The sequence below is a fragment of the Taudactylus pleione genome, unplaced genomic scaffold, assembly GCF_031769625.1.
Source record: "Taudactylus pleione unplaced genomic scaffold, aTauple2 ptg000677l, whole genome shotgun sequence".
Classification (NCBI taxonomy): domain Eukaryota; kingdom Metazoa; phylum Chordata; class Amphibia; order Anura; family Myobatrachidae; genus Taudactylus; species Taudactylus pleione.
The window spans coordinates 407,501-424,572 of NW_028285079.1; the positions used below are offsets into that span (position 1 = coordinate 407,501).

Below are 17,072 nucleotides of genomic sequence, written 5' to 3' on the forward strand. Positions count from 1 at the left end.
ATTAGTAAGAGATGGGAGTAATCGCTGCTTATTAGTAGGATGGGGGTAGGATAGTAGACTTGGGTCATAGCCGTGTTACCTTCTCTTATTGGAACTCCTGGGACAGGTGAATGCGGAACCGGAGAGCTGCTCGGCGTACAGACCATATGGGCAGACCTGGGGGTTATTCTGTATAACGGGGAACACAACGTGTCATTGGCCGGGTGATGGCGCCATCACACATGAAACATAATGCAGAAAACCGTCTAATCTTTAGATTATGTATCTATGAAATGGCGCCAAACATTAGTTCATGACCTCATACGCCTCACCTATGTAGCCCTATGACAGTGCGATTGGACATACCTGGCCTTCAGGTAAGGCACCTGGACAGCGAGGATCCTCCGAGGAAAACTCATTACCGAACCCGGACATGTACTGTAATACGGAGACAGAGAGTTAGGGGTGCAGGACCCGGTGCCCATTCTCATGTTCCCTTTACACAATGATTGGGGATTGGTGGGAGGGGGGTAGTTTACCTTAGCAGACAAATTGGTACATGTATCCAGCCAGGCTATAGGAAGGCGGATATACTGTAACGTACATGTTATATTATATCATCAGTATGTACAACTTTGCCCAGGAGATAACACTCTCACAGACGACATACGGGGCACCAATCTCCCTTCCTGATCCCAGAGCGGAACTCCAATCCTCATTCAGAGCCGGACGCTATTTGCGGACGCTCGTTTAGAAAAAGCGGCCGGATATTTAAATTGAGCGCTCGCTCTTTGCGGTCTGTGGATGCCTCTATGTTTGAGCGAGCGTCCGAAACATGCGCTCGCTATTTTGTAAAGACGCCCCTTGGCCGTTCGCTATTTATTAGATTAATCGAGTACATCGAAAGGCGTCTGAACTGCTCGCAGTGCTTGTGGTAGGCTTTACTTGCCGCTATCACTGCGAGCAGTTCAGGCTAAAAGACAACCAAGTGACGTGGTCGATGACGCTGCTTTGTTAATTATGTACTCCCATAAAACGCAGTTTTGGCCGTTTGGCACGCCTGTGTTCGGATCTCCACTCCCCCGTTTTCAAGCACCTTCCCCTGTTACCACCCACAAACGCCTCATTCTGTCACTCAAATTAGCAGGCCCTCGCTGTTTTACAAGCGCACGATTTCCGAACGCAATGACTGGTTGGCGCATGCGCATTATGACCCATACGCTGCGCAGATGTTCGAACATCGCTCGGAGCGAACGAGCGGCCGCTTACGAGCGGCTCTGAATCAGGCCCTCTGGGCAGAGCCGCTTGATGTAGAGTTCCTTTATATGAAGTACAGTGGATGCCCCAGGGCGGCATATGCTCTTGGGAATACAGGAGAATAATACATTGGTAAACGAGGGAGGTGTTGGGGTGTTTTTAATGAAATAGTATACTAATATGACGTAGGAGTCTTTTATTGTGAATGTGTTATTTTTGTCTACAGGTGGACTGTAGCAGGCCATACTGGTGCATGTGGTTCTCCAAATGCCAGCATTTCCTGGCAGCCATTTAAACTGGGCATGGCAGGACTTGCTGGGACCTGTAGTCTGCCTACAACAAAACACATGTATTGTATTATGAACCTGATTGTGATTATTAACCCAACTAATTTGATTTTTAATTTTTTAATTATTATTATTTCTACACATCTATCTTGAGGCCACAGGCACCGCCATTATTACGCCTTTTTGTATGTCTCATTACCGGCGACTTGAATAATTGTGGCCTATTTTGATTTGGACATTTAATTTGGAAAAAAATCGGGATGGGGACTTGTGGCAAAAAGGTTTTTTCTTAACACGTTGGGGTTTCTGGTGATTTGCCTTTTTTTTGTATATACGTCGATCTGCAACTCGCTGGATAAATCAGAATCCCGTCACTTTGGCTGTTACAGTACATCCCGGTCGTCCTTCTTTGGCGATAATTACTCTCTCTCTGTGTACTGTCCGTTTGTCATTGTATAACGATAATAATATATGAATAAGTTCTAATTAACACTTCTCTAGTAACATTTATATACCGTATCTGAATCTGGGTTAAGGCATTCCTACATTCTGCTATTTCTGTGACTATTAATATTAAATAGATGGAGGGAGCTGGAATATAGGTCGATAGTGGATAACAGCTGGATAATAAGCCCCACAAAGATACAGATCACCACAAATCCAGCCTAAACTTAGGCACCTGTTCCCCACTGATCTGGTTGGGGATAATAGGGGGGGTGCCGGATGGTGCTGTACACACTGATCTGGTTGGGGATAATAGGGGGGGTGCCGGATGGTGCTGTACACCCTGATCTGGTTGGGGATAATAAGGGGGGATGGCGCTGTACACACTGATCTGGTTGGGGATAATAGGGGGGTGCCGGATGGTGCTGTACACCCTGATCCGGTTAGGGATAATAGGGGGGGATGGCGCTGTACACACTGATCTGGTTGGGGATAATAGGGGGGATGCTGGATGGAGCTGTACACACTGATCTGTTTGGGGATAATAGGGGGGGTGCCGGAAGGTGCTGTACACCCTGATCTGGTTGGGGATAATAGGGGGGGATGGCGCTGTACACACTGATCTGGTTGGGGATAATAGGGGGTGATGGAGCTGTACACACTGATCTGGTTGGGGATAATAGGGGGGTGCCGGATGGTGCTGTACACACTGATCTGGTTGGGGATAATAGGGGGGTGCCGGATGGTGCTGTACACACTGATCTGGTTGGGGATAATAGGGGGGGTGCCGGATGGTACTGTACACCCTGATCTGGTTGGGGATAATAAGGGGGGATGGCGCTGTACACACCGATCTGGTTGGGGATAATAGGGGGGTGCCGGATGGTGCTGTACACCCTGATCTGGTTAGGGATAATAGGGGGGGATGGCGCTGTACACACTGATCTGGTTGGGGATAATAGGGGGGATGCTGGATGGCGCTGTACACACTGATCTGGTTGGGGATAATAGGGGGGGTGCCGGATGGTGCTGTACACCCTGATCTGGTTGGGGATAATAGGGGGGGATGGCGCTGTACACACTGATCTGGTTGGGGATAATAGGGGGTGATGGAGCTGTACACACTGATCTGGTTGGGGATAATAGGGGGGTGCCGAATGGTGCTGTACACACTGATCTGGTTGGGGATAATAGGGGGGTGCCGGATGGTGCTGTACACACTGATCTGGTTGGGGATAATAGGGGGGGATGGCGCTGTACACACTGATCTGGTTGGGGATAATAGGGGGGGTGCCGGATGGTGCTGTACACACTGATCTGGTTGGGGATAATAGGGGGGTGCTGGATGGCGCTCTACACACTGATCTGGTTGGGGATAATAGGGGGTGATGGTGCTGTACACACTGATCTGGTTGGGTATAATGGGGAGATGCTGGATGGTGCTGTACACACTGATCTGGTTGGGGATAATAGGGGGGTGCCGGATGGTGCTGTACACCCTGATCTGGTTGGGGATAATAGGGGGGGATGGTGCTGTACACACTGATCTGGTTGGGGATAATAGGGAGGGTGCCAGATGGTGCTGTACACCCTGATCTGGTTGGGGATAATAGGGGGGGGGTGGCGCTGTACACACTGATCTGGTTTGGGATAATAGGGGGGGATGGTGCTGTACACACTGATCTGGTTGGGGATAATAGGGGGGTGCAGGATGGTGCTGTACACACTGATCTGGTTGGGGATAATAGGGGGTGCCGGATGGTGCTGTACACACTGATCTGGTTGGGGATAATAGGGGGTGCTGTATGGTGCTGTACACACTGATCTGGTTGGGGATAATAGGGGGGTGCTGGACGGTACTGTACACACTGATCTGGTTGGGGATAATAGAGTGGGTGCCGGATGGTGCTGTACACCCTGATCTGGTTCGGGATAATAGGGGGGTGCTGGATGGAGCTGTACACACTGATCTGGTTGGGGATAATAGGGGGGTGCTGGATGGTGCTGTACACAGTGATCTGGTTGGGGATAATAGGGGGGTGCTGGATGGTGCTGTACACACTGATCTGGTTGGGGATAATAGGGGGTGCTGGATGGTGCTGTACACCCTGATCTGGTTCGGGATAATAGGGGGGTGCTGGAAGGAGCTGTACACACTGATCTGGTTGGGGATAATAGGGGGGTGCTGGATGGTGCTGTACACAGTGATCTGGTTGGGGATAATAGGGGGTGCTGGATGGTGCTGTACACAATCATCTGGTTGGGGATAAAAGGTGGGGTGACGGATGGTGCTGTACACACTGATCTGGTTGGGGATAATAGAGTGGGTGCCGGATGGTGCTGTACACCCTGATCTGGTTGGGGATAATAGGGGGGTGCTGGATGGTGCTGTACACAGTGATCTAGTTGGGGATAATAGGGGGGTGCTGGATGGTGCTGTACACACTGATCTGGTTGGGGATAATAGGGGGTGCTGGATGGTGCTGTACACAATCATCTGGTTGGGGATAATAGGTGGGGTGACGGATGGTGCTGTACACACTGATCTGGTTGGGGATAATAGAGTGGGTGCCGGATGGTGCTGTACACCCTGATCTGGTTGGGGATAATAGGGGGGTGCTGGATGGTGCTGTACACACTGATCTGTTTGGGGATAATAGGGGGTGCTGGATAGTGCTGTACACCCTGATCTGGTTGGGGATAATAGGTGGCGTGACGGATGGTGCTGTACACACTGATCTGGTTGGGGATAATAGGGGGTGCCGGATGGTGCTGTACACACTGATTTGGTTGGTATAATAGGGGGTGCTGGATGGTGCTGTACACACTAATCTGGTTGGGGATAATAGGGGGTGCCGGATGGTGCTGTACACACTGATCTGGTTGGGGATAATAGGGGGTGCTGGATGGTGCTGTACACAATCATCTGGTTGGGGATAATAGGTGGGGTGACGGATGGTGCTGTACACACTGATCTGGTTGGGGATAATAGAGTGGGTGCCGGATGGTGCTGTACACCCTGATCTGGTTGGGGATAATAGGGGGGTGCTGGATGGTGCTGTACACACTGATCTGGTTGGGGATAATAGGGGGTGCTGGATAGTGCTGTACACCCTGATCTGGTTGGGGATAATAGGTGGCGTGACGGATGGTGCTGTACACACTGATCTGGTTGGGGATAATAGGGGGTGCCGGATGGTGCTGTACACACTGATTTGGTTGGGGATAATAGGGGGTGCTGGATGGTGCTGTACACCCTGATCTGGATGGGGATAATAGGGGGGTGCTGGATGGAGCTGTACACACTGATCTGGTTGGGGATAATAGGGGGGTGCTGGATGGGGCTGTACACACTGATCTGGCTGGGGATAATAGGGGGGTGCCGGATGGTGCTGTACACAATGATCTGGTTGGGGATAATAGGGGGGTGCTGGATGGTGCTGTACACACTGATCTGGTTGGGGATAATAGGGGGTGCTGGATAGTGCTGTACACCCTGATCTGGTTAGGGATAATAGGTGGGGTGACGAATGGTGCTGTACACACTGATCTGGTTGGGGATAATAGGGGGTGCTGGAAGGTGCTGTACACAATCATCTGGTTGGGGATAATAGGGGGGTGCTGTACACACTGATCTGGTTGGGGATAATAGGGGGTGCTGGATAGTGCTGTACACCCTAATCTGGTTGGGGATAATAGGTGGGGTGACGGATGGTGCTGTACACACTGATCAGGATGGGGATAATAGGGGGTGCTGGATGGTGCTGTACACACTGATCTGGATGGGGATAATAGGAAGGGTGCTGGATGGAGCTGTACACACTGATTTGGTTGAGGATAATAGGGGGGTGCTGGATGGAGCTGTACACACTGATCTGGTTGGGGATAATAGGGGGGTGCTGGATGGAGCTGTACACACTGATCTGGTTGGGGATAATAGGGGGGTGCTGGATGGAGCTGTACACACTGATCTGGTTGGGGATAATAGGGGGGTGCCGGATGGTGCTGTACACAATGATCTGGTTGGGGATAATAGGGGGGTGCTGGATGGTGCTGTACACACTGATCTGGTTGGGGATAATAGGGGGTGCTGGATAGTGCTGTACACCCTGATCTGGTTAGGGATAATAGGTGGGGTGACGAATTGTGCTGTACACACTGATCTGGTTGGGGATAATAAGGGGTGCTGGATGGTGCTGTACACAATCATCTGGTTGGGGATAATAGGGGGGTGCTGGATGGTGCTGTACACACTGATCTGGTTGGGGATAATAGGGGGTGCTGGATAGTGCTGTACACCCTAATCTGGTTGGGGATAATAGGTGGGGTGACGGATGGTGCTGTACACACTGATCAGGTTGGGGATAATAGGGGGTGCTGGATGGTGCTGTACACACTGATCTGGTTGGGGATAATAGGGGGTGCTGGATGGTGCTGTACACAATAATCTGGTTGGGGATAATAGGGGGTGCCGGATGGTGCTGTACACACTGATCTGGTTGGGGATAATAGGGGGGTGCTGGATGGAGCTGTACACACTGATCTGGTTGGGGATAATAGGGAAGTTCCGGATGGTGCTGTACACACTGATCTGGTTGGGAATAACAAGGGGGTGCTGGATGGTGCTGTACACACTGATCTGGTTGGGGATAATAGGGGGGTGCCGGATGGCGCTGTACACACTGATCTGGTAGGGGATAATAGGGGGGTGACGGATGGCGCTGTACACACTGATCTGGTTGGGGATAATAGGGGGGTGCTGGATGGCGCTGAACACAGTGATCTGGTTGGGGATAATAGGGGGTGCCGGATGGTGCTGTACACACTGATCTGGTTGGGGATAATGGGGGTGCTGGATGGTGCAGTACACACTGATCTGGTTGGGGATAATAGGGGTTGCTGGATGGTGCTGTACACACTGATCTGGTTGGGGATAATAGGGGGGTGCTGGATGGTGCTGTACACCCTGATCTGCAGGGGGATAATAGGGGGTGCTGGATGGAGCTGTTCACACTGATCTGGTTGGGGATAATAGGGGGGTGCAGGATGGTGCTGTACACACTGATCTGGTAGGGCATAATAGGGGGGTGCCAGATGGCGCTGTACACACTGATCTGGATGGGGAAAATAGCGGGGTGAAGGATGGCGCTGTACACACTGATCTGGTTGGGGATAATGGGGGATGGTGCTGTACACACTGATCTGGTTGGGGATAATGGGGGGGATGGTGCTGTACACCCTGATCTGGTAGGAGATAATAGGGGGGATGGTGCTGTACACACTGATCTGGTTGGGGATAATAGGGGGGTGTCAGATGGTGCTATACACACTGATCTGGTTGGGGATAATAGGGGGTGCTGGATGGTGCTGTACTCACTGATCTGGTTGGGGATAATGGGGGGGGATGGTGCTGTACAAACTGATCTGGTTGGGGATAATAGGGGGTGACGGATGGTGCTGTATTCAGTGATCTGGTTGGGGATAATAGGAGGGTGCTGGATGGTGCTGTACACAGTGATCTGGTTGGGGATAATAGGGGGGTGCCGGATGGTGCTGTACACTCTGATCTGGTTGGGGATAATAGGGAGGTGCTGGATGGTGCTGTACACACTGATCTGGTTGGGGATAATAGGGGGGTGCCGGATGGTGCTGTACACACTGATCTGGTTGGGGATAATAGGAGGGTGCCGGATGGTGCTGTACACACTGATCTGGTTGGGGATAATAGGGGGGTGCCGGATGGTGCTGTACACACTGATCTGGTTGCGGATAATAGGGGGGTGCTGGATGGTGCTGTACACACTGATCTGGTTGGGGATAATAGGGGGGTGCTGGATGGTGCTCTACACACTGATCTGGTTGGGGATAATAGGGGGGTGCCGGATGGTGCTGTACACACTGATCTGGGTGGGGAAAATAGAGGGGTGCTGAATGGTGCTGTACACACTGATCTGGTTGGGGATAATAGGGGGTGCCGGATGGTGCTGTTCACACTGATCTGGTTGGGGATAATGGGGAGGTGCTGGATGGTGCTGTACACACTGATCTGGTTGGGGATAATAGAGTGGGTGCCGGATGGTGCTGTACACACTAATCTGGTTGGGGATAATAGGGAGGTTCCGGATGGTGCTGTACACACTGATCTGGTTGGGGATAATAGCGGGGTGCCGGATGGTGCTAAACACACACTGATCTTGTTGGGGATAATAGGTGGGGTGACGGATGGCGCTGTACACACTGATCTGGTTGGGGATAATAGGGGGGTGCTGGATGGCGCTGTACACAGTGATCTGGTTGGGGATAATAAGGGGTGCCGGATGGTGCTGTACACACTGATCTGGTTGGGGATAATAGGGGGGTGCTGGATGGAGCTGTACACACTGATCTGGATGGGGATAATAGGGGGGTGCTGGATGGTGCTGTACACACTAATCTGGTTGGGGATAATAGGGGGGTGCTGGACGGTGCAGTACACCATGATCTGGTTGGGGATAATAGGGGGGTGCTGGATGGTGCTGTACACACTGATCTGGTTGGGGTAATTGAGTGGGTGCCGGATGGTGCTGTACACCCTGATCTGGTTGGGTATAATAGGGGGGGAAGGTGCTGTACACACTGATCTGGTTGGGGATAATAGGGGGGTGCTGGATGGAGCTGTACACACTGATCTGGTTGGGGATAATAGGGGGTGCTGGATAGTGCTGTACACCCTGATCTGGTTGGGGATAATAGGTGGGGTGACGGATGGTGCTGTACACAATGATCTGGTTGGGGATAACAGTGGGTGCTGGATGGTGCTGTACACACTGATCTGGTTGGGGATAATAGGGGGTGCTGGATGGTGCTGTACACACTAATCTGGTTGAGGATAATAGGGGGTGCTGGATAGTGCTGTACACCCTGATCTGGTTGGGGATAATAGGTGGGGTGACGGATGGTGCTGTACACACTGATCTGGTTGGGGATAATAGGGGGTGCTGGATGGTGCTGTACACACTGATCTGGTTGGGGATAATAGGGGGTGCTGGATGGTGCTGTACACACTAATCTGGTTGGGGATAATAGGGGGGTGCCGGATGGTGCTGTACACACACTGATCTGGATGGGGATAATAGGTGGGGTGACGGATGGCGCTGTACACACTGATCTGGTTGGGGATTATAGGGGGGTGCTGGATGGTGCTGTACACACTGATCTGGTTGGGGATAATAGGGGGTGCTCGATGGTGCTGTACACAATGATCTGGTTGGGGATAATAGGGGGGTGCTGGATGGTGCTGTACACACTGATCTGGTTGGGGATAATAGGGGGGTGCTGGATGGTGCTGTACACCCTGATCTGGTTGGGGATAATAGGGGGGTGCTGGATGGAGCTGTACACACTGATCTGGTTGGGGATAATAGGGGGGTGCTGGATGGTGCTGTACTCACTGATCTGGTTGGGGATAATGGTGCTGTACACACTGATCTGGTTGGGGATAATAGGGGGTGATGGATGGTGCTGTATTCAGTGATCTGGTTGGGGATAATAGGAGGGTGCTGGATGGTGCTGTACACAGTGATCTGGTTGGGGATAATAGGGGGGTGCCGGATGGTGCTGTACACTCTGATCTGGTTGGGGATAATAGGGAGGTGCTGGATGGTGCTGTACACACTGATCTGGTTGGGGATAATAGGGGGGTGCCGGATGGTGCTGTACACACTGATCTGGTTGGGGATAATAGGAGGGTGCCGGATGGAGCTGTACACACTGATTTGGTTGGGGATAATAGGGGGGTGCCGGATGGTGCTGTACACACTGATCTGGTTGCGGATAATAGGGGGGTGCTGGATGGTGCTGTACACACTGATCTGGTTGGGGATAATAGGGGGGTGCTGGATGGTGCTGTACACACTGTTCTGGTTGGGGATAATAGGGGGTTGCCGGATGGTGCTGTACACACTGATCTGGGTGGGGATAATAGAGGGGTGCTGAATGGTGCTGTACACACTGATCTGGTTGGGGATAATAGGGGGTGCCGGATGGTGCTGTTCACACTGATCTGGTTGGGGATAATGGGGAGGTGCTGGATGGTGCTGTACACACTGATCTGGTTGGGGATAATAGAGTGGGTGCCGGATGGTGCTGTACACACTGATCTGGTTGGGGATAATAGGGGGGTGCCGGAGGGTGCTGTACACACTGATCTGGTTGGGGATAATAGGGGGGTGCTGGATGGAGCTGTACACACTGATCTGGTTGGGGATAATCGGAGGGTGCTGGATGGAGCTGTACACACTGATCTGGTTGGGGATAAAAGGAGGGTGCAGTATGGTGCTGTACACACTGATCTGGTTGGGGATAATAGGGGGTCCTGGATAGTGCTGTACACCCTGATCTGGTTGGGGATAATAGGTGGGGTGCTGGATGGTGCTGTACACACTGATCTGGTTGGGGATAATAGGGGGTGCTGGATGGTGCTGTACACACTGATCTGGTTGGGGATAATAGGGGGTGCTGGATGGTGCTGTACACACTAATCTGGTTGGGGATAATAGGGGGGTGCTGGACGGTGCTGTACACACTGATCTGGTTGGGAATAATAGGGGGGTGCCGGATGGTGCTGTACACACTGATCTGGTTGGGGTAATAGAGTGGTTGCCGGATGGTGCTGTACACCCTGATCTGGTTGGGGATAATAGGGGGGGATGGTGCTGTACACACTGATCTTGTTGGGGATAATAGGGGGGTGCTGGATGGAGCTGTAAACACTGATCTGGTTGGGGATAATAGGGGGGTGCTGGATGGTGCTGTACACACTGATCTGGTTGGGGATAATGGGGGATGGTGCTGCACACACTGATCTGGTTGGGGATAATGGGGGGGATTGTGCTGTACACTCTGATCTGGTTGGGGATAATAGGGGGGTGTCAGATGGTGCTATACACACTGATCTGGTTGGGGATAATAGGGGGTGCTGGATGGTGCTGTACTCACAGATCTGGTTGAGGATAATAGGGGGTGCTGGATAGTGCTGTACACCCTGATCTGGTTGGGGATAATAGGTGGGGTGACGGATGGTGCTGTACACACTGATCTGGTTGGGGATAATAGGGGGTGCTGGATGGTGCTGTACACACTGATCTGGTTGGGGATAATAGGGGGTGCTGGATGGTGCTGTACACACTGATCTTGTTGGGGATAATAGGGAGGTTCCGGATGGTGCTGTACACACTGATCTGGTTTCGGATAATAGGGGGGGATGGTGCTGTACACACTAATCTGGTTGGGGATAATAGGGAGGTTCCGGATGGTGCTGTACACACTGATCTGGTTGGGGATAATAGGGGGGTGCCGGATGGTGCTAAACACACACTGATCTTGTTGGGGATAATAGGTGGGGTGACGGATGGCGCTGTACACACTGATCTCGTTGGGGATAATAGGGGGGTGCTGGATGGCGCTGTACACAGTGATCTGGTTGGGGATAATAGGGGGTGCCGGATGGTGCTGTACACACTGATCTGGTTGGGGATAATAGGGGGGTGCTGGATGGAGCTGTACACACTGATCTGGATGGGGATAATAGGGGGGTGCTGGATGGTGCTGTACACACTAATCTGGTTGGGGATAATAGGGGGGTGCTGGACGGTGCAGTACACACTGATCTGGTTGGGGATAATAGGGGGGTGCTGGATGGTGCTGTACACACTGATCTGGTTGGGGAAATAGAGTGGGTGCCGGATGGTGCTGTACACCCTGATCTGGTTGGGGATAATAGGGGGGGAAGGTGCTGTACACACTGATCTGGTTGGGGATAATAGGGGGGTGCTGGTTGGAGCTGTAAACACTGATCTGGTTGGGGATAATAGGGGGGTGCTGGATGGAGCTGTACACACTGATCTGGTTGGGGATAATAGGGGGTGCTGGATAGTGCTGTACACTCTGATCTGGTTGGGGATAATAGGGGGTGCTGGATAGTGCTGTACACCCTGATCTGGTTGGGGATAATAGGTGGGGTGACGGATGGTGCTGTACACACTGATCTGGTTGGGGATAACAGTGGGTGCTGGATGGTGCTGTACACACTGATCTGGTTGGGGATAATAGGGGGTGCTGGATGGTGCTGTACACACTAATCTGGTTGAGGATAATAGGGGGTGCTGGATAGTGCTGTACACCCTGATCTGGTTGGGGATAATAGGTGGGGTGACGGATGGTGCTGTACACACTGATCTGGTTGGGGATAATAGGGGGTGCTGGATGGTGCTGTACACACTGATCTGGTTGGGGATAATAGGGGGTGCTGGATGGTGCTGTACACACTAATCTGGTTGGGGATAATAAGGGGGTGCCGGATGGTGCTGTACACACACTGATCTGGATGGGGTTAATAGGTGGGGTGACGGATGGCGCTGTACACACTGATCTGGTTGGGGATTATAGGGGGGTGCTGGATGGTGCTGTACACACTGATCTGGTTGGGGATAATAGGGGGTGCTCGATGGTGCTGTACACAATGATCTGGTTGGGGATAATAGGGGGGTGCTGGATGGTGCTGTACACACTGATCTGGTTGGGGATAATAGGGGGGTGCTGGATGGTGCTGTACACCCTGATCTGGTTGGGGATAATAGGGGGGTGCTGGATGGAGCTGTACACACTGATCTGGTTGGGGATAATAGGGGGGTGCTGGATGGTGCTGTACACACTGATCTGGTTGAGCATAATAGGGGGGTGCCGGATGGCGCTGTATACACTGATCTGGTTGGGGAATATAGGTGGGTGACGGATGGCGCTGTACACACTGATCTGGTTGGGGATAATGGGGGGGATGGTGCTGTACACCCTGATCTGGTTGGCGATAATAGCGGGGATGGTGCTGTACACACTGATCTGGTTGGGGATAATAGGGGGGTGCCGGATGGTGCTGTACACACTGATCTGGTTGGGAATAATAGGGGGGTGCCAGATGGCGCTGTACACACTGAACTGGTTGGGGATAATAGGGGGGTGAAGGATGGCGATGTACACACTGATCTGGTTGGGGATAATGGGGGAAGGTGCTGTACACACTGATCTGGTTGGGGATAATAGGGGGGTGCTGGATGGTGCTGTACACACTGATCTGGTTGCGGATAATGGGGGGGATGGTGCTGTACACATTGATCTGGTTGGGGATAATAGGGGGGTGCCGGATGGTGCTGTACACACTGATCTGGTTGGGGATAATAGGAGGGTACTGGATGGTGCTGTACACACTGATCTGGTTGGGGATAATAGGGGGGAGCTGGATGGTGCTGTACACACTGATCTGGTTGGGGATAATTGGGGGGGATGGTGCTGTACACACTGATCTGGTTGGGGATAATAGGGGGTGATGGATGGTGCTGTATTCAGTGATCTGGTTGGGGATAATAGGAGGGTGCTGGATGGTGCTGTACACAGTGATCTGGTTGGGGATAATAGGGGGGTGCTGGATGGTGCTGTACACACTGATCTGGTTGGGGATAATAGGGAGGTGCTGGATGGTGCTGTACACACTGATCTGGTTGGGGATAATAGGGGGTTGCCGGATGGTGCTGTACACACTGATCTGGTTGGGGATAATAGGAGGGTGCCGGATGGTGCTGTACACACTGATCTGGTTGGGGATAATAGGGGGGTGCCGGATGGTGCTGTACACACTGATCTGGTTGCGGATAATAGGGGGGTGCTGGATGGTGCTGTACACCCTGATCTGGTTGGGGATAATAGGGGGGTGCTGGATGGAGCTGTACACACTGATCTGGTTGGGGATAATAGGGGAGTGCTGGATGGTGCTGTACACACTGATCTGGTTGAGCATAATAGGGGGGTGCCGGATGGCGCTGTATACACTGATCTGGTTGGGGAATATAGGTGGGTGACGGATGGCGCTGTACACACTGATCTGGTTGGGGATAATGGGGGGGATGGTGCTGTACACCCTGATCTGGTTGGCGATAATAGCGGGGATGGTGCTGTACACACTGATCTGGTTGGGGATAATAGGGGGGTGCCGGATGGTGCTGTACACACTGATCTGGTTGGGAATAATAAGGGGGTGCCAGATGGCGCTGTACACACTGAACTGGTTGGGGATAATAGGGGGGTGAAGGATGGCGATGTACACACTGATCTGGTTGGGGATAATGGGGGAAGGTGCTGTACACACTGATCTGGTTGGGGATAATAGGGGGGTGCTGGATGGTGCTGTACACACTGATCTGGTTGCGGATAATGGGGGGGATGGTGCTGTACACATTGATCTGGTTGGGGATAATAGGGGGGTGCCGGATGGTGCTGTACACACTGATCTGGTTGGGGATAATAGGAGGGTACTGGAAGGTGCAGTACACACTGATCTGGTTGGGGATAATAGGGGGGAGCTGGATGGTGCTGTACACACTGATCTGGTTGGGGATAATTGGGGGGGATGGTGCTGTACACACTGATCTGGTTGGGGATAATAGGGGGTGATGGATGGTGCTGTATTCAGTGATCTGGTTGGGGATAATAGGAGGGTGCTGGATGATGCTGTACACACTGATCTGGTTGGGGATAATAGGGAGGTGCTGGATGGTGCTGTACACACTGATCTGGTTGGGGATAATAGGGGGTTGCCGGATGGTGCTGTACACACTGATCTGGTTGGGGATAATAGGAGGGTGCCGGATGGTGCTGTACACACTGATCTGGGTGGGAATAATAGAGGGGTGCTGGATGGTGCTGTACACACTGATCTGGTTGGGGATAATAGGGGGTGCCGGATGGTGCTGTACACACTGATCTGGTTGGGGATAATGGGGAGGTGCTGGATGGTGCTGTACACACTGATCTGGTTGGGGATAATTGGGGGGGATGGTGCTGTACACACTGATCTGGTTGGGGATAATAGGGGGTGATGGATGGTGCTGTATTCAGTGATCTGGTTGGGGATAATAGGAGGGTGCTGGATGGTGCTGTACACAGTGATCTGGTTGGGGATAATAGGGGGGTGCTGGATGGTGCTGTACACACTGATCTGGTTGGGGATAATAGGGAGGTGCTGGATGGTGCTGTACACACTGATCTGGTTGGGGATAATAGGGGGTTGCCGGATGGTGCTGTACACACTGATCTGGTTGGGGATAATAGGAGGGTGCCGGATGGTGCTGTACACACTGATCTGGTTGGGGATAATAGGGGGGTGCCGGATGGTGCTGTACACACTGATCTGGTTGCGGATAATAGGGGGGTGCTGGATGGTGCTGTACACACTGATCTGGTTGGGGATAATAGGGGGGTGCTGGATGGTGCTGTACACACTGATCTGGTTGGGGATAATAGGGGGGTGCCGGATGGTGCTGTACACACTGATCTGGGTGGGAATAATAGAGGGGTGCTGGATGGTGCTGTACACACTGATCTGGTTGGGGATAATAGGGGGTGCCGGATGGTGCTGTACACACTGATCTGGTTGGGGATAATGGGGAGGTGCTGGATGGTGCTGTACACACTGATCTGGTTGGGGATAATAGAGTGGGTGCCGGATGGTGCTGTACACACTGATCTGGTTGGGGATAATAGGGGGGTGCCGGAGGGTGCTGTACACACTGATCTGGTTGGGGATAATAGGGGGGTGCTGGATGGAGCTGTACACACTGATCTGGTTGGGGATAATCGGAGGGTGCTGGATGGAGCTGTACACACTGATCTGGTTGGGGATAAAAGGAGGGTGCAGGATGGTGCTGTACACACTGATCTGGTTGGGGATAATAGGGGGTCCTGGATAGTGCTGTACACCCTGATCTGGTTGGGGATAATAGGTGGGGTGCTGGATGGTGCTGTACACACTGATCTGGTTGGGGATAATAGGGGGTCCTGGATGGTGCTGTACACACTGATCTGGTTGGGGATAATAGGGGGTGTTGGATGGTGCTGTACACACTAATCTGGTTGGGGATAATAGGGGGGTGCTGGACGGTGCTCTACACACTGATCTGGTTGGGAATAATAGGGGGGTGCCGGATGGTGCTGTACACACTGATCTGGTTGGGGTAATAGAGTGGTTGCCGGATGGTGCTGTACACCCTGATCTGGTTGGGGATAATAGGGGGGGATGGTGCTGTACACACTGATCTTGTTGGGGATAATAGGGGGGTGCTGGATGGAGCTGTAAACACTGATCTGGTTGGGGATAATAGGGGGGTGCTGGATGGTGCTGTACACACTGATCTGGTTGGGGATAATGGGGGATGGTGCTGCACACACTGATCTGGTTTTGGATAATGGGGGGGATTGTGCTGTACACTCTGATCTGGTTGGGGATAATAGGGGGGTGTCAGATGGTGCTATACACACTGATCTGGTTGGGGATAAAAGGGGGTGCTGGATGGTGCTGTACTCACAGATCTGGTTGGGGATAATAGGGGGTGCTGGATGGTGCTGTACACACTGATCTGGTTGGGGATAATCGGAGGGTGCTGGATGGAGCTGTACACACTGATCTGGTTGGGGATAAAAGGAGGGTGCAGGATGGTGCTGTACACACTGATCTGGTTGGGGATAATAGGGGGTCCTGGATAGTGCTGTACACCCTGATCTGGTTGGGGATAATAGGTGGGGTGCTGGATGGTGCTGTACACACTGATCTGGTTGGGGATAATAGGGGGTCCTGGATGGTGCTGTACACACTGATCTGGTTGGGGATAATAGGGGGTGTTGGATGGTGCTGTACACACTAATCTGGTTGGGGATAATAGGGGGGTGCTGGACGGTGCTCTACACACTGATCTGGTTGGGAATAATAGGGGGGTGCCGGATGGTGCTGTACACACTGATCTGGTTGGGGTAATAGAGTGGTTGCCGGATGGTGCTGTACACCCTGATCTGGTTGGGGATAATAGGGGGGGATGGTGCTGTACACACTGATCTTGTTGGGGATAATAGGGGGGTGCTGGATGGAGCTGTAAACACTGATCTGGTTGGGGATAATAGGGGGGTGCTGGATGGTGCTGTACACACTGATCTGGTTGGGGATAATGGGGGATGGTGCTGCACACACTGATCTGGTTTTGGATAATGGGGGGGATTGTGCTGTACACTCTGATCTGGTTGGGGATA

The 17,072-nt window shown here is 52.5% G+C and overlaps 1 protein-coding gene across 1 annotated transcript in view; it reads right to left on the reverse strand.

Moving 5' to 3' along the window:
* HGD (homogentisate 1,2-dioxygenase) overlaps window positions 1-17,072 on the reverse strand; it is an 85,471-nt gene that overhangs the window by 31,757 nt on the left and 36,642 nt on the right. The window contains exons 2-3 of the mRNA XM_088455884.1: window positions 346-417; window positions 80-168 (exon numbers count right to left, since the gene is read on the reverse strand). Coding sequence (XP_088312010.1) covers window positions 80-168; window positions 346-417 — 161 coding nt within the window. The remainder of the gene's footprint in view (window positions 1-79; window positions 169-345; window positions 418-17,072) is intronic.